Source organism: Plutella xylostella, chromosome 21 (genome assembly GCF_932276165.1).
Source record: "Plutella xylostella chromosome 21, ilPluXylo3.1, whole genome shotgun sequence".
NCBI lineage: Eukaryota > Metazoa > Arthropoda > Insecta > Lepidoptera > Plutellidae > Plutella > Plutella xylostella.
This window is the reverse complement of record NC_064001.1, coordinates 8,197,702-8,216,585: the sequence shown is the minus strand read 5'-3', so window position 1 is coordinate 8,216,585 and position 18,884 is coordinate 8,197,702. Positions and strand designations below refer to the sequence as shown.

The window sequence follows — 18,884 nt, the reverse complement described above, 5'->3', positions numbered from 1 at the left end:
CGGAGGCTGTACATCACTTGTTGCATTATGGAGCTAACAAATTGTGTCCCGTTGTCGCTTATGACTCTACGAGCAAATCCAAATCGCAGGAATATTTCATTGATTAGAATCATTGCGCAATTTGAGGCTGTTGCATTTTCCATTGCAAATAATTCAGTCCATCGAGTAGCCACATCTTCAATGATGAAGATCCAGTTCATGCCGTTGTTGGACACCGGTAGTGGGCCGAATAGGTCGATGGCCACTATCTCAAAGCGTTGGTTCATCACAGTTGTTTGTAACAGTCCAGAAGGCTTTTGATTTGAAGGTTTGTAGCGCTGGCATGGTAGACAATTCTTCACGTAACTTTCAATATACTTTCGCATACCCTTCCAGTAGTACCTTCTACATATACGTTGGTACGTCTTTTCTGATCCATAATGCCCCGCCAAAGGGTCGTCATGGTATGCACATAATATATTTGACCACTCATGTTCAGGAACTACCAACTGTGCATCATCAGCGTCAACATTTGGGTTGTGTCGGTACAAAAGGCCGTTGTTCATAACGTACCCCTTATTGCTCCAGTATATGGCATTTTCGTTGTAAGAACTATCTTCCAATATGTTAACAATTTGTTGCAGGCTCTTATCTTTTAGTTGTTCATTGCGAATGTCTATTGCACTTCGTGTTGGCATGTTTATCTCTACGCCGCATATGCCGCATTCTTGAGCAGTCTCATCTGTGCACGGTGGGCGTGATAGCGTATCTGCAACAACATTTGTCCGTCCAGGTGAATATTTTATTGTTAGGTCGTGGGCTTGGAGTTGTAAAGTCCATCTTGCCAATCTTCCACTAGGAGATTTCAAGCTCATAAGCCACTTCAAGGCTTGGTGGTCCGTCACGACTGTGATAGGCAGGCAATCAATATATCCACGGAATTTAGACAATGCCCAAACTACGGCTAACGCTTCTCTTTCCGTCGTGGAATAGTTTCGTTCAGCGGGCGTCAGTAGTCGGCTTGCGTATTCTACTGGATGTTCCTCTTCCTTCTCCCCCTGCACAAGAACAGCTCCAAGTGCGTATGAACTTGCATCCGTTTTTATTATATACGGTTTGGTTTCATCAGCTTGCCGTAGTATGGGGGCGGAGGTAAGCCGTAATTTTAGCTCATTATATGCCACGTCTTGTTCTTTATCCCACATCCACTTAGCATTTTTCTTTGTTAGTCTTGTTAGGGGTTCAGCGATGGATGAAAAGTTTTCTATGAATCGCCGGTACCAGGAACATGTTTGTAAGAATGATATCAAATGTTTTATGTTACTGGGAGGTGGCAGGTTTATGATTGCAGATACACGTTCTGGATCCATTTTCAATCCCTGTGGTGTTATGTAGTGACCAAGGTATTTAATGGCCTCGCAACAGAAACGGCACTTTTTAAGGTTGATTGTCAAGTTATACTCTCGAATTCTGTTCAGTACTTGCTTCAAGTCTACCAAATGATCCTCAAATGATGCGGAGAAGATTATAATGTCATCCAAGTAAGCCAGTATCTTTGCGTTTAAGCTAATACGGAATCTGTCGATCATTCTTTGGAATGTGGCTGGTGCGTTACGCAATCCGAAGCGCATTCTATTGAACTGAAAGATGCCAAATGGTGTAATAAAGGCAGTCTTCTCTCTATCAGTCTCTCTGACATTTAATTGCCAATAGGAAGATTTTAAGTCAATCGAGGACATGCACGGCGTTGGCTTAGCTTCATGGAGAAGATCATCGATCCGCGGTATCGGATACGTATCAGGTTTTGTAATGGCATTCAGGCGTCGGTAATCAACGCAAAGGCGGATTTGACCATCTGGTTTCGGAACTAATACCACGGGAGCAGCCCACGGCGAAGAGCAAGCTGTTATTATGCCACTTTCTAGCATCTGTTCTATCTCTTTCTTCAATATCTCTCTTCGTGGAGGTGAAAGTCGATAGGGCGGTACCGCAATTGGAGGGTGGTCACCGGTATCTATGATATGTTCCGCTTGAGTAGTAGGCTGGCCATTTGAGGTAAATACATCTTCATGATCTATCAGAACTTGTTCTAACTGCTTTTTCTGTTCTTCTGTCAAATTTGGTGCTACTTGTACGACATCGATTGCACATATATCAACATCAGAGTCAGGATCAGGGAATAGGTACTTTGAGTGTGGGGATAGAGTGACCTCCTCAGTGAGTATATTCATCTGTGCATCCCGCAGCATGAAATCCATTCGAGGTGAATATCCGTCGAAAAGTGTTCTCGACCGTTTAAGTGGTGAGTGTGGCAAATCAATTGGGATCAATTTATAAGGAATGGCCGCGGACATAGTTGGGAGAGTAGCCTCTTCTTCGACTCTTGTCGGTGTAGAGTACCCTACGCTGTTAATAGACGTAGTACCTACTACGTCTATTAACAGCACTGGCACGTGTATCTCCTCGCCTTGTGAAGGTTCTGATAGAGTGAGTGACGTCACAGGACTCGGCAACTGGAATTCTTTCAGGTCATAAACATTCTTAGCATTGTCTTGAAATATTATAAAGTCTTCCTGATATAATTCATAAGTAATTCCTGGGTTCTCCAGGCAATGCCACGTGAATTGAGGAAGATTCAGAACCATTTTCGCGTCCTGTATGAAGCCTATGCCAAGCAAAGTCCTGTTGTCTCTGGATTCAGGTAGGACCACGAAAGTCGTAGGTATAGTGTATCCACATAATGTTACGGGAACATCCACGGTCATGACAGTCTGTGTCTTCGGCACGCCATCAGCTAGTGTTACGTTAACTTGCTTTTCGTTAAATCGGTAACCTTTTTCTTTGAGGCAGCAATAAAAATTGTAGGATGCAATGCTTGTCTTGGCGCATGTATCAACGTAGGCCACACCGTATACGTCGTCGACTGATATGTATACAACCGGCCTCGGTCTGGAATCGGTCCGTACATTCACTGAACAAAAGCTAATGTTTTCAACTTTTGGTAAGTTCTTCTTAGATGAGCATGTTTGGCAATTTGAGCGAACAACTCCCGGCGCTCCACATCCATAGCAAGAAAATTTTGGTTGTGAAGGGGATGGCGCCTGCGTCACGATGTCACTGGAACTAACTTTAAGTGTGGTCGTTTGTTTCAGTGCGCCTTCTTCTAGCTTCTTCTTTTTCCTGCATACTTCTATCGTGTGACCTTGCAGTCTACAGAAAGTACACCTCACTTTTGTTGGTTGATTTGTCGAACGATTTCTGTTTTCATCCATTGTTTGTGATGGCAGCATCTTGTTACGACCTTTTTCTTCAAGGTCCCTCTCTGCTCCTCTAGCGGCTTCTAATAGAGTGTCGAAGCTAGTCACGGTACTCCTAGGAACTGAGCTCCTGATCTCCATTCGTACATAACAATCCATATACCATATCAAGTTGCTGCTGCTCTGAATGTTCAGGTTTAGGTAATTGTGCAAACAACATCCTTTTTTGTGAGATAAACCGTTCAGTTATCTGACCTGGTTTCTGCTTTTCTGACATGATATCCTGATATATGACGTAAGCTGGCTTCTTAGGTGCGAATGCATTGCGAATACGAGTGCTAAAATCCTTCCATGTCTTAACCCCGTCCTTGACACCTTGCCACCATATGGCTGCTTCACCCCTTAAAATTAAGGGTAGGCTCGTCAGTGCGTCACTGTCATCGATTTTCTCAATTTTCTTAAATGTTTCCACGGAAGTCAGGAATGCCTCTAATATCTCGGTGGAATTTTCCCCATCATAATGGTTCGAAAATGAAGCGAACGATCCTTTTCGTCCGCCAGTCCCGATGTGCTCGAGTAGTTGTTTGAACTGGTCTGCAGACAAACTCGCCATCTTCGTCGCTGGTGTCGTCGTAATACGTCCTGCACGAGTTACGTATACTTCTTTAGGTTCTTCGAAGGGCCGCCCGTTGGTCGCCAGTGTGGGAAGAATAAACGCCGAACGTACTTAGGACTTGTTTATTACAACGTACATTGACTATTAAATGACTAAGTTAAATGCAAACAAAACGGTAAGGAGTAAAGTAGTTATAGGTTATGAAGTTAACCGCACTGTCCATAAGTGTTCGCGAACGAAGCACCTCTGTACGAGCACGGGTCCCTAGGTAGTCTGATGGTCCAAGTAGTTCCACTGAGAAGTGTAAGCTAGCCCGGACGCAACAGAACTGAGCTGCTGTAGGCAGCGTGGGGCTATTTAACGGCTCCGAAGCGTCACTCGTTGATGTTCGGAGACACTCGGCAGTCATCGGAGGCGCTGCGTTCGGAGTCGATCGGGATGTTTCGGCTGTCGTTCGGGGAAGGCGCGCGTTATTAAAACTGTGCGTGTCTTAAATAAAAAAAAATAGTAAATAATTTTATTTTCCCTTTAATTTGATACTTTTTCTAACTGAATTAGTCCTTAGTAATGACATAACAGGAATCTTTCAACTTTCTGAAACAATTATTTACTAATTAGGTAATTTCCACCCAAGTACCTTTGAAGGCTGTTTTCTGCAAATAATACCCCATTAAGCAATAGTTTAATTTCATTTTTATTTTATTTTGGAATCTTGCGGATTTTTTAAAATTAATAAGGGACCATGAGAATATCTATTTCAATTTTTAATTTTAAGTAGAAAACTCAGAGCAGTCTAGCTCGATGATATAATTTGAACTTTCGACATAAAAATAACTAACTTACATTACAGCTAGGAAGCTGAAACTTTTATGGTTAAAACAACAACTTAAGAGGATGACACAAAAATAAAAAATAATTTAAAAAAGTTATCCAAAAAAATAATACCTACATAATATTATAAATGGAAAAGTAACTGTGTCGGTCTGTCTGTTACTATTTCACACCAAAACTACTGAACAGATTTGAATGAAATTTGGAATACAGATAGTCTAGACCCTAAGAAAGAACATAGGCAACTTTTTGTCGCGGTCTTCTCACGGGAAAACTTTTTAAGGCAAAGCGAAGCTCGCGGGAACAGCTAGTATAAAATTTTAAGATAACACTGACACTTTATGATAACTAACCTTTGACGGTGTAATAATGAGGCGGAAGTAAATATTAAGCTTTATCGAAACATCACACGTTTTAGACTCATTCTGTATCCCTCTTGATAACATCACTCGGTTTCCTCCTCATTAATTCTTCAGTTGACACTCTGAAGAGCAACGGGCAAGTATAAAAGTGCTAAAATATCCAAGACATTTTTATATCATCAATTTCTTGCAACAAATTGATGCCTTTCAGGGATGGGATGGGTTGACAAGAATTCTCTCTTGATCACAAGACCTATGGTATTTCGAATTAAAGTCAATAATTGTAAATACCTATACTTCCGAAAAATTACAAAAGCAGTTTGGCAATTTAGTAATATATGTTACCCTGCATGTTGTTTTTGAGAGTAAGTAAATAAACCTAGGTAGGTATACTGAACAATTAGATACGTTTTTTTTATTATAGACAACAAACAATGGGCAGTTTAAATCACTCATTTGGTAAAAAAACAATTCCAATGGCCAACTTTTATTAAAAACGCCATATTACCAATCGAGACTTAATCGACTTGCGTTCGAGTTCCCCTAGTTCCGCATCTTCAGTGAGAATTGATCTCATTTATACACCCTCTTTGATGAGATGACGGCGTTCGATGTGTGGATCTGCACCCTTAGAACTCGTTACCTTAATGTGAGTGCGGGATAATATAGTCTTCGATGTTTTCCCATAATTAGGTCCTTTATACAACTTTGTTATGGGTTCGTTGGGATTAATTGATTAATTTGTAGTCCTAGCGCATTCGTTTGGCTTTGAGTATATTGTATTGCGTGGTTTTCATTTTGAAATGTATTAGGTAGTACTAAATTATATATAGCCGATCTTTGCGGCGAACCCCCTTGCACATCTTAGGGTGCACGCGCGCCAACAGAACTAGGGGTCGAAGTGGTCGCCATGGCCGAAATCAGTCGGACCAATCATCATCATCATCATCAGTGCTAAATTCTTACCTATGACTATACCTACCGTATACCGAGAGGAGATTGAGAAACCTGGCAACGAAAAAATATAGTCTTTGTTTAATGTTAGATGGCATTGATTTGAAGCTACCATTTATTCTTCTGTGTTCAAAGTTTATCACAGGTACTCTTCGCACTTCTTATTTGCTACTTACAGAGGGGTCGTGTTTCTATGCAATCGTGTGAACCATGCTATGTTCAGGTAGCACACTAAAAGCCTATCGACATGCCATCGATCAGGTATTCGCAAATATTGTTTTACTTTTACATCAACGAACGTTTAATCCATTAATCTTTATTTTTTGACATAACATAATACATTTACATAGCCTTCTGTTTACCGTATATCAATTACGAGAGCTTAGGAGGCTCGACAAGCTTTATTTTTAGGAAAACCCTTTCCTGTATATCTCTTTGATATTTAAATGATTTCCTGGTAAGTTTGCTGAAAGTATAAAATGATAATATCATAACCTCCAACTGTTTGTATTTGCCTTTCTATTGCCGCGAGGTTAAGCGTGGAAAAGATTAATGCTTTTCCATTATGTATAATACATATAGTACATACAATTCAGAAACCTTGTCAATATAAAACTACAATAAAGAATACAAAAGTTTAATGCAGACGTTTAATCAAATTCAAGATCTAAAATAAAATAAAACCTTAAATAATTGATAGAATTTAGAATCCTTACTCAACAAGATTCTTGCCACTATAAACGAAATTAATTGTTTCGCTATTCGAAATGATTCAAGTGGCTTACAATTTCATTAGTTCTGTTGTATTGATTGGTTGTTATATTCTATTGTTCACATTTCACTTGGAATACTATTACTAACCAAATACTCTTAAATAATTCTCGTATCAAATCTGTTTGTAGATAGGTATAATTAAAAAGAGCGAAAGATCAACGACCCCACCATTTTATTTTCAGAAAAAGAGCGGTTGAAAAAAAACACGCATTCATGCAAAAGGCGCAATGTTCAACTGTTTGAGCGGTTACCTTTTCATTTGGAGCGTAGCGTTGCTACGACCCCGCGTAGCAGTGTGGGTGCTACGCGGCTACGAGCAGTGTGCTACGAGCCTCGGCCGCGACCGCCCGTGTCCTCCGCGAAGGCCGAATATACCGACGACTTGTTGCGGGAAAAATATAATTCCAATTTTAAAATAAAGCTGCGGGATTATCGAAAATAAGAAAATGCTTTTTGAATTTCGAATAAAACGGATGTGCCGCAGTGACTGTTCTACGTGAGTTCGGGAACGGACGTAATTAAATTGTTACAAAATTTCATTTAAAATGTGGTCAGTTGTTTTGCGTTTATAGTTTATTTAAGGTTCGAGTTTCTTTGTTTAAAGGTTCGTTTGAAAATAAACTACAAAATAAGTTTGTTTTGTAATATATTAACTGAAAAAGTGAGAAAAAGGACTGAAAATGCAAAAAGTCAGTCGTTAACGTGAAGAGCCAATGTAATTCCACACCAATTATTGGGATCGTGCAAAACTATTGCAATTAAAATTCACTGTACAATTTCCAGTATGTATTTTTAATTTGATACCGACTGCTGCATGGCCGACCAAAACGAGAAAATGATACATTTTTATTAATTGGTTTGAAGCGTTGTTATTTTTTATTAACAACTCCAATTAACGACTTTTTCAACTGGTATACAGACCGTCTAAAAAAACTCTGTTGATATAAAAAGTGAGAAAAACATTCGCGGTTTAAAAGAAAAATGTGTTCTTTCGGATGAAATTGTGTAAATAGTTGATGAGGGCGGAATGAAGAACATCAGGCCCTGTTTTTGGTCTATTCTGCAGGCGTTGGCTTTGCTCCCGACGATGGCTCTAAAAGGTGAGGCTTTAGAATTTAAATTTAAATTTAGAACTACGTTTTCGGAATTTATGTTAACTGCCAGTCGTAATGGTGCAGCTTTTTAATAGTATTCCGGACGGTTTATTTGGAACTCTGTGGAAGTTTAAAGGAATACTTATTTAGTTGGAAGTAGCACTGTGTGGGTACGCTGCTTTATAGTTTAAAAATGCAGTTTCAATTTGTAATATTGAGAATTATTGCAGGCTGATTCAATAAAATATACCCAAACTTATCATATTGTATACCTATATTTAAAAAAAAAATGGGCAAATTTATGAATGGTAGGTATTACTGTGGTGGATAAATTTCCATTAATTATTACCTGAAGCACTTTCGTTCAGAAACAGTGATGTGAACAGTAATCATAAAATGCAAATACCTACCGTTTGTAAGCCCAGCAATTTATTTTTCATTATGAATTTATAACAAAGAGGCGTATTAGCGTATTGACCATATGCACGGCGCTATAGCGAATGAACAAAATTTATATTCTAATGATACCAAAATTTGAGAGAGACTAATCTAATTTTCGTCATTCAATTCTAGGATCTAACGTTTGCCAATATTACAGAAGTTCATTTACTATAGCAAGATGAACAGTCTAACATTACATACATCACCTTAGATTCAATATATGATGATACATGTTAACTTCAGTCTGGATGATGCACTGTGTAGTGTGTAATTATTAACCATTTTGAGTGTGTTGCTACAGACACCATCCCCGACAAAATATATTGAAAAGAAACTTTGAATTATCAAAATTGGTCCATTTATGAAGGTGACATCGGTAAACACGCCTACGTCCAAAAAAAGCATACCTATGTACATACAGACGAAACTCCTTCTCTTTTCGAAGTCGGTTAAAAAGGTACCAATTGTCTGCGGATAGCATGAGGTTGCACACGACGGGTCTTAACGACAGGCTCTATGTATCTATAGCCGTATCGTCGAGCCTCAAGTCGCAAGCCGCCCGATGAATCCCATAGTAATATACGTCATATACTATACATGATGTTGCAAAATTGGTATACTAAGCCGAAAGGTGACACAGAGGGTAATTTCTAGAGATGCCACGAATATTCGGCAACTATTCGGTATTCGGCCTATTCGGCCAGTTTTTTCAGTATTCGGTATTCGGCCAAATAGTGCATACTATTCGGGCCGAATACCGAATAGTAAATCATGTAAAAGTTACTTGTTATTTTAATCAAAATTGTGTATCTATTTCCAAATCACAACATTTTAGTACTTAAAATTAATCAGTAGTAAGTTGTGCTGGATAAAAACGAGCATTTCAGCATTTTTTGGTAGCCCACGATTGCGCTTTTCATTGTAACCATCCTCAGAAAATAAACTCTCACTATAAACGCTACTTCCAGGTGAAGAAAGATAAGTTTTGCAAATTTCAAAAGGTTCGGGTATTGTTTTTTGTTTGCTGACCACCACTTGTAAGGATCGGCCATCCGATCTAGGCGAACTACCTATTATCAAATAAAAATTCAACTCATTTGCCACAGCATTCTATGTCCTAATAATTAGAATTTCTCATATAATCTGTAGCGTCTTCTTCAAAGCAGTTCCAGGAACAAAATAAACAGGTTGTAGCGCCGAATATTCGGCGGCCGAATGTTCGGCGCTTCGGCCGGCAGCGTCGCCGAATATTCGGTATTCGGTATTCGGCCAATTCACTATTCGTGGCAACACTAGTAATTTCCAAAGTCATAGAACTAAAGTTGTTCAGAACACCTTACTGAGTAACCTATTTTTGGCTTAGTAGGTATATCCTTATACATAGAAACATCCTTGTATAGAAACCATTCTATTACGATACATTATCTAATACAACCTCAAGTGATCCGTCGCCAATTGCCATCATCAATTGCGTCTTCTCTATCATCCACTGGTCTGATAGAAATCGCAATGTAGTAATAAGACCGCCTTCTGCCTTGTATTTATTGAACTAGTTGCAACAGCTAGTAAAGGTGCGAGAAATGCTTCGCCTTATGTTTACCCGTGGATATTCCGGGCTAAATAAACAAACGTTTTACTACTACATGCCAAATATCATAAAAAAATGTCCAGCCGTTATACAGTGAAAGAGTAACAAACATCCATCCACCCATCCATACATGTATTAACCTTCACATTTATGACAAGTAAGATACTCATTTGATATAAAAACGTTACAGTATGACTTTGTAATTTAGTATATATAATTATATAAAAGCTATCCTCTTTAATTTACCAAAAGTAACACGCATTCTTTGTTTCAAAATTCTGAACTATGTACTAACAAAGCGGTGTTTCTTTAAAATTTGTGTCTTCCTCGGCTTACGTTACACCTGCCTTCATCAGACTACGGACATTGTACACAGGGGAAACAGTATTTAATGTTAACCCCGGAAGGAAAAGCATGTTCATCTTTCATTGGACTTAAGTGTGTAGGTACGAATATGAAATAATATGTATTTGTATCTGTGTGTGTGTGTATACAAAAAAACTTTCAAATTTCCCTAAAGTTTTGATTTCGGATAAAGCATTGTAGAGTATTCAATCAACTTAAAATGGTTTCATCTACAACCAATTTAAAGAAATACATGGACTTTACAATGATTCTGTATTATTTGTGGTGGTGTTAGTTCCTGCATCTAGCCCATATGAAAGAAACGTTTGGGCATACGCATATAATACATGTGCATACATTCATATTTGGGTATAAAAGCTCAGGGGGTGCAGTGGTTAGCATCTCTGACTACGAGGGTCCCATGTTTGTCGCTGACACGCAAAAAATACTACTACTTTATATTAACAATAATATGAAAAAGATGGTGTGCATTTTTTAACTGTCAACACGTTTCACGTTCAACCTAATGACTACTATAGACTGACTACCGATACCGATACAGTAATGACTACCAATGACTAAAATTTCAAATTTTCAAACCGAACTTATTCAAATTTAGACCTCAGTGGTAGAAGTGGGGTGTTATTTGTTGAGACGTTTCTTTTGAACTGTCACTCCATCTAGTTCGTTTTAAACTATTGTTGACTACTACATGATAATTCTTCAATCTGATTTCTAAAGAGTGAGAGTTTAAAAAAGTGGAATTCAAGAAGTACTGCAATACTGTACCTTCTTTCAGAATGCTACGGATTTAATATTTTAGTGAGAGAGTATGCAGCACGGTAATTAAATTATAGAGACTCGGGACATGTGTCTGTTTACCCTTTTGTTCTAGCCTAATGGATGTGCTCTGGAATTGTTTATGACTAGTTTTATTATTCGTGCATTTTGTTTCATCAACGTCTATTACGATTATGGTTTGAAATAGAATCGATTATTTCGAGCTTCACTGCAGTCTACCCCGCAGATATCTGACCCCCCTTTTTATGTTTGTTTGGGTGATCACTACATCTACATAATAGTATAAAGCAAAGTCGCTTCCTACCTCTGTCTGTATATACCTGAATAAATAATAAGCTTAGGTCTTTTAATCTATACAACAGATTTTGTTGCGGTTATTTAAAAAAAGGTAGAGTGATTTAAGAGGAAGGCTATATACTACGAACGCATTTGACACGATAAAGCCGCGGACACTAGTTTTGTATTTCAATCAAGATTTAGATACGAAACGATTTTGAATGAAATCCGCCCTCTTTTTACGAGATCTTGTCTTCAAAACAGGATATCAACGGTCAAACACCGAATCCTTTCATTACAAAGTAATGAAATAAAACGGCACCTTTCGAAATTCAAAAAAATGGAACGTCGAAAACTTTTTCCGGCCTAATGGCTACCGAATTCATAAATGGAAGAAACAGCGACGGCTGAAATGGTGCGAACGGTGTAAATGGTGGAAACGGTTCACGAATCTCGCGTTTTGTGTGAATTTGGTCGAAATTAGCATTCGGTGACAGGTGGGTACAGCCACCGCATCGATCCGCCGGTTTTGACGTCTTTCATACGTTTCCTCGGCACGTTTTCTTTATTTGACTTTATTGTTTGTTAGATTCCACGGACGTGTTTTGGTTACAATGAACTCCTGAGGGATTCGAAGTTATGTTTCAATCTTTCGGCGGCAATAGCACGTAAAATTAAATTACTTCAAGGTTTGTGCGCAAAAAATATGTTATAGGCACGGGAGATAACTGAAACACGATTTATGGTGAACCAAGTAACTAGATATTTAAATAGTCTATTTCTATGACGGAATTCGTAAAGACTAGATATCAACATATGTATTTTCATGAAATATGTTTTTATGTACATGTAAAAACGATCTAAACCTATAAAAAAAGTTTATAGGCGGCTGTTATAAAATACATCTTTTCAGTCAAGTCTCGAAAATTACGGGTTTTCGAAAAGCCTCTAAGTTGTGAGTAAACTCGAGAATATTCGTCGCCGCTAAATTTCTTCACCTTGAGGTTAAAATAATAAGCGGAGCCTTCACAAACTGGTTACGAAACTTCGGCGTGCACCTTTTAACTTTCTACTTACTTTGCCATGATTGATTACGTTGTTTCTGGCATAGCCTTTAATAGAATTGTAAATATAGGCTGTTTCTCTAGCTAATACTTTCAAGAAATACAATTATTACGAGGTACTTATCTTTAAAAACTATTTTTAATCGGCTTGCAAAACCAATAGAGGTTCTCTATTCGTCTTTAAGTTTATACACAGGGGGTTCAAGAAAGAGTATCAGAAATACGGCGATTCTGAGAGGTTCTGATCAACTTTTATTTTGTCGTTATTTAAAACTTTCCTTGTTGTTTCTTTGTAATAATTTCATTTTCACCATGATATTTCAAAGGTTTTGGCAGTTGTTTCTGTTAATTCTGTTACAAAGTTAGCTTTGTCGGACACTACCTTCCGAAATCCTTCAATGATTACCACAAAAAACTCGTTTTAACATACTCGTTATTATGCTTAAAGGTTCCCATAGTTCTATGCTATAATCTAGTACCTGCAAAGTTAGTGCCTCATCAAAATCACTGTTATTGAATATTGGCAGCCAATCGAGGACCTCAGAAATACATGTTCCCAACAGCGCAAACAGATTTCAACTATTGGACTTAGAAACTGTAAGCAACTTAATAGGTATAGCAGCTATGTTATGTGAGTTTACAAAAGTTCATATCAAGTTCAAAGTTTGTGGTTAGTCATGCGTTATTTACCCGACAACGCCAACTTGACAACATAAACAATGATTCTTTGTAATTTCAGTCTGTTTTACACCTGAAAGTGAAGTGTAGCTCTGTGATTGGTTGAATTGTCGGCGTCGCTGAGTTAATGCTTATGTTAATAGATTTAAGTGCTCAAGTAACTGAGATATAATATCCAAGCTTGGCAGTGTGGAGATATCACACAACACAAACATATGTACAAGAGCATTGAAAAATTATCTATTTTTACATATAAATCTGCGTGACATGACTTATATTACAAGGAAAGTGTTGGAAATGAGACCAGAAGAAAGTCGTAGGAGAGGAAGACCAAGAAAGACGTCGCTTGATTGTGTGAAAGAAGACATGAGAGAGTGTGGAGTGAATGAGGATATGACAGAGGATAGGGTAAAATGGCGTGAGATGACGCACAAAGCCGACCCTAAATAAGTACAACGCTAGGAAGAAGAAGAAGACATATAAATCTGCCGTGGCCGCGGATTGAACCCGATTTCATATGAGGCACCATACGACCGTTTGAGCTACTAACCACTGCGCCATCCGTTTATCCTGTATAGCTTGAAACGAACGGTTCTAAATACTCAATCAAATGCTAAAATACAAACATCCATGATCCCAGTGGCATCATTTAACTCTGAATGCTATCATGATAGGAATACGTTCCTAGGGAGTCACACTAGCTACTGAAAACCGAAGTTTCAGAGCGCTGCTGTGCTTACCACGACTCTATCCACAAGTGAGCGCTGCGTTGTTTTCCATATATTTTGACACATAATATGTTCCTGAAATGAAGCTGAAATGATATTATAAAAACTATAAGAGAATTATAATAATAATATTAATTAAAAATTTACACTCGATATTTAAAACTATGGCCAAGTATATTAATAAAAAGTATAATATAAAAATCCTCTCCTCCTTCTTGTGACACACTGACGTGAGAAGTGTTAACGTGCAAACTTGAATTAAAATACGTACACACACAAAGGGGGCCCGAAGTTTGCTGAATAACTTTGTTGCGACATAGTCCCAGTTTAGGCAATGCAAATTAGGAGGTTAGGGACCTTGTCAAACAGACTTAGTCCATGCATAACCTGGCAAAGTTGTGACTGTATGTACCTACAGACCTATTAAATTGCTGTTGTTAAGTTATGTTATCTGTCAAGTTTATTAGGGCTATGGCCTATAGGCCTTTAGGCAAGTCCTCTCAGACTTTTAATGATCCAAATGATTCAACCTCGATATCAATAGTAAAAATAACTACGGATACAAAAATACATTCTGACTATTGTAATGTAAAGATAAAAAAATGGTCTGTGTCTGAGTAATGAGCTAAAAATGTCACTGATAACATAAAAAATACACATAAAATAATTTAAAAGCTATAGGTGAGACGAAAAACATGAGCCTCTGCCTAATGTATTTTCATTAGATTAAGACAAGAAAATATTTAGCAACAATATGACGAAACTACTTAGTAATGTCCCTAAAGCAGTCTTTAGTGCCAGTTTGGTGCTCTAACTAGTCACTTATTATGCGCATAAATTAGGATGTTATAATTGCCTAAGTCTTAACACATACACTAGCGGCGGGAATATTCTAGATAAAAAGAAGATATTGAAATCGTTATATTCTTGCGGGTTCAGTCATACTTGCAGGTCATTCGAATTATATACATAAGTATGTAATAAGTAATTATTAAATACATAAATATTTAATGTCAGACGAATTACTTAATTTTAATCCTGCATTGAAAGTCGGTTAAAAGTCATTTAAATAATACTTACTTTTGACAGTATCGGTCAAAGTCAAAGTTTTAATTTTGATACTTTTTTAAGAAGTATTTTAAAGCAATCTCTGAAAAAAACTAACCCATAAAAGGAAACTGATTAAAAGTAGTGTTAGTCGCGGCAACTTCCATTAGAAAATAGACACGAAGACTATTTTAGAAATTGTCAAGACAAAGTGGCTGCAGATGCCCGATCTCTAGACTTTCTGCTATTAAATCTGAGTTTATAATCACAGAGCCAGGTTTATGAGGTGGATTAGGTTGAGCTATTTCTATCCTTCATATTTCTACCTACTACTCTGTCCAATAATAAATTGGTAGAAGAGATATTTCAGAGTTTTGCGGAATTTATTCACAAATTAATAAAATTTGGACTAGCGTAATACTAAACATACACTCACGAGCAATGAAAAAGTTCCAGTGGCCACCAAATTACTGCCAAAGGGTGAAGACTATGTTCATGAAGCCTGCTTCTATATTGAAGTAAGACATTTAACATCGCATAAGAATATTACGAATTAAAAACGTAAATATATTGATCGAAGTCTCAATTAAATGTCTTTTAAAATTGGGGTCATATGGTGTCACTATTTGGAAAGCGATACTTTTTCATTGCACACGACTTTATCATTCAGGTGACCGAAAAACAATCTACACTTTGTGTATGATGCTTTAATATTATTACCAAAATGTCATTTTTTTGCATACCTTTCACTCTCTGTGCCTACATCTTGCAGGTTGACTGGCAAGAAATGCTTATAGCATTAAGCCCACCAAATTTTATGTTATTACTTTTGTAAATTGCGCAATAAAACATACTTAATTAAATAAATATTCCATCTGAAATACAGGAAAAACTCTGTTATTTCCTAGTTCAGATCAGCATTTTAACCTACCTTTAGCATTAAGAGTTGACCTATTATTGTAAATCACATTTACCATTAAGTATTTTCTTAATAAATATTATATTCTATTCTATTGTATTGTTGCAGATTCTCAAATGACGACGAAGCGTTTCTCCGAGGAGCCGGAGTTCGAGCGGCCCATCGGCAACCACACGTTCTTCCTGGGACGCGAGGCCGTGCTGGGCTGCGCCGTCACCAACCTGGCCAAACACAAGGTACAATACAATACAATACAAAATTATTTAACTGTAATAATAGCCAACTGTTTAAAACTAAAGTTAAAAAACACCTATTGAATCAAATGTCAATGACCTAGCTATGCCTATTTAAGGGTCTGCAATAGGGAATCGAGGGTTGGCATTGTCATAGAATTATGTAGTAAATGATGCTCTACAGCCTTGAAAAAAATCACACAGGTAGCCGAAGAGTCTAGCTAGGTGCTGAATCATTCGAATTTAAGTAAATGATTATGGATAACTGTAAATTAAATTCAGAATATCACGAAAAACCAGGAAATGATACTCCCGTATTGTAACAACTGTGTCGTAATTATAAAAAAAAATCACATGATTCTTATCAAATTATAAAGATAAATGCTTGGACTAGGCGCTAAATACCTTGTTTTTAAATAAACACACACCTATTTTGTGTAAATTAATAACAAACTTGAGCAATTTTTTTCCCTCAAATCTTCATACAAATATCTATGGCGGCTTTATGTGTTATAAAATCATAAACACAAGCGACGTTTGACTCAGTCGGCCGCTGGCCTCCAAAGAAGGGTCACGTCGGTTTAGGCAGCACTGACAGCTCGCGATCTTTTCGTGTACAGATACAAAATCACTGCACATTGGTTGTCATTGCACTTTTTCAACTTTTATGACACCAACATAATTTGATTTGAAATTGAGGAAGCATAATTCTTACACTATATTCAATACATTAACCCATTGAGTGCCGAAGGTACCTAATGTCACTAGGTACCACATGGTACGTACTACGCAATATTGCGTAGTCGGAATTGAATGTGTTAAATTAAATAAGATAGTGGGCAATGTTCTCGCGTGACATTACAGTCTCGTAAAGTACCGATGAGGAGCTGGAATATAGCGAATGGATCTAAGTGATGACAAAACGTAGGAACATTAGATTAGGATTCAAAAACACAGTCTCATGGTGCTGGTTGAGGTATGGTCTCGTGAGGATCTGATGAGGGCAGTAACAAGGTGGTGACTGAATTTTATTTCAAAGATGTTAATAGCTAAAAGCATCGAGTTTGAGCTATTAAGTATGTTTTTCAGAGAGACAGAAAGATATTTTAGGTTTCCTCTGGATTAGTTAGGTTTACTGGGTTTACTAAATTCATTCGTAACGTAAAATTGACAATGACGGAATTTCTTCTATAGACAGTAGTTACCAAAAAAACCAACGATAGATGGTGTAATTTGCAGAAGTACCTATCTAGTCACCCTGTCACGGGGTGACTTCGGTTGGTAACTCAGAAAAAATACTATATGTTGTTGCATCAATAATAAAAAAAACAAGAAAATATTCAAAGTTTCCATCCTCGCACACAAATCACAAACTCATGCCTTGTTCTAGGAGCAGGGTCTACCCTAGTGCATTTCCATGACCACTTTTCACTTGTGTCCCACCGGTTTCAGTGCTCAGCGGAATAGCACCATTGACCATTATTATTCTGAGATATCATCACTTCTTATTCTGAGTTACCCAACATAAAAACACGCCATCTATTGAAATCATTTTTTATTTAGGATTTGTCTATGGTGTGGTCCCCAAATTTAAGGGTAAAAGCAAAATAATAATATTTTAACCTTTTTTATACCTATTATATTAAATAAATAAATAAATAATAAATAAATAAATAATTTTATTCCAAAAAAGCTTATCTAATTACAAATTACATCTGTGCCTGAACTAGGCCAGAGACCTGTACATCAGGCATCAGCGCTCCTCCAATAGAATATAATAGTAAAGCTGTGCAAATTCAAGTAGGTACTCAATATGATTAAAATTAATTTAAAATAAAATTAATTAACTTAAAAATAAAATTAATTATAACTTAAAAATAAATAAATTAAATGAAAGAATCATACAAACTTTACATCAAATAAAGCTAGCTAGATCAATCTAAAAATTAATGGTGGCTAGAAGTTTAATGGCTTGGGAATTTGTACCCAAGGGACAAAATATTTGTATTTAGTAATAGACAGTTTTAAAGTTTACATTTATGTATACTATGTTCTCATAATAAAAGTTAGGTAGCAATCATTAACAAATGTTCAGTATCCTCATAATTAAGTTTTTGTAGGTATTTTAACATAACATTTTTACACTCATATTGGTTCAACAGGTGAAGTTTATTTAATTTATTCAATTTATTGTATAAGTATGGTCCAACAAAGCAGAAAAAGTTACGTACGAAGGCATGTTTATACGTGATTGTCTTACAAACTTTGTAATTCCTTCTGAAATGTTTGTTAGTGTCAAGACAGTCCAGTACAAGTTTATGCTGCTTCAGTACAGTGTGATATATAAACAGCTGACGAACTGTTAGAACTTCGCAATCTTGGTATAACCTTTCAGTGGGATAAAGTATGCGGCGGAAAGTAGCTACTTTAAGAACAGCTCTTTGGGCCCGTTCTAGAATAACAAGGGTAGTCTTTGGAGCTCCGCCCCACGAGGTAATACAATAGATAAGTACTGATTGACAGAGAGCTATGTATATTTGCTTTAGTAAGTAGGGATCTAGGATATGTCTTAGTTTTTTAAAGATAAAAATGAGCTTTCTCACTCTTGCGGACGTTAGTTGAATATGGTCTTTGAAATTCAAGTTCTGATCAATCATGATGCCTAGATATTTTATTTTATTAGACCTGGAGATGTCATCGCAAGAACATGAATCACGATGCCCGCAAGTGTGGTAAGTAATTTTAAACTGTGAGGATGGTTGACTAGAATTACGTATTGAAAAAGAGATATATGTCGTTTTACTTTTATTAAGAGTAAGCAGATGTTGTCGCAGCCATAGTGTTACCTGGTTAAAACCACTTTGGGCATGTTTGAAAGTTTCCTCCCACGAATTTGT

The 18,884-nt window shown here is 37.1% G+C and overlaps 1 protein-coding gene across 2 annotated transcripts in view; it reads left to right on the top strand.

Annotated features, from left to right (window-relative positions):
* Positions 1 to 7,280: 7,280 nt before the first annotated feature.
* LOC119693188 (limbic system-associated membrane protein) overlaps positions 7,281 to 18,884 on the top strand; it is a 53,093-nt gene continuing 41,489 nt past the window's right edge. For both annotated transcript variants that reach the window (XM_048628617.1, XM_048628616.1), the window contains exons 1-2: positions 7,281 to 7,873; positions 15,863 to 15,990. In XM_048628617.1, coding sequence (XP_048484574.1) covers positions 7,801 to 7,873; positions 15,863 to 15,990 — 201 coding nt within the window. In that variant the 5' untranslated portion in view covers positions 7,281 to 7,800. The remainder of the gene's footprint in view (positions 7,874 to 15,862; positions 15,991 to 18,884) is intronic.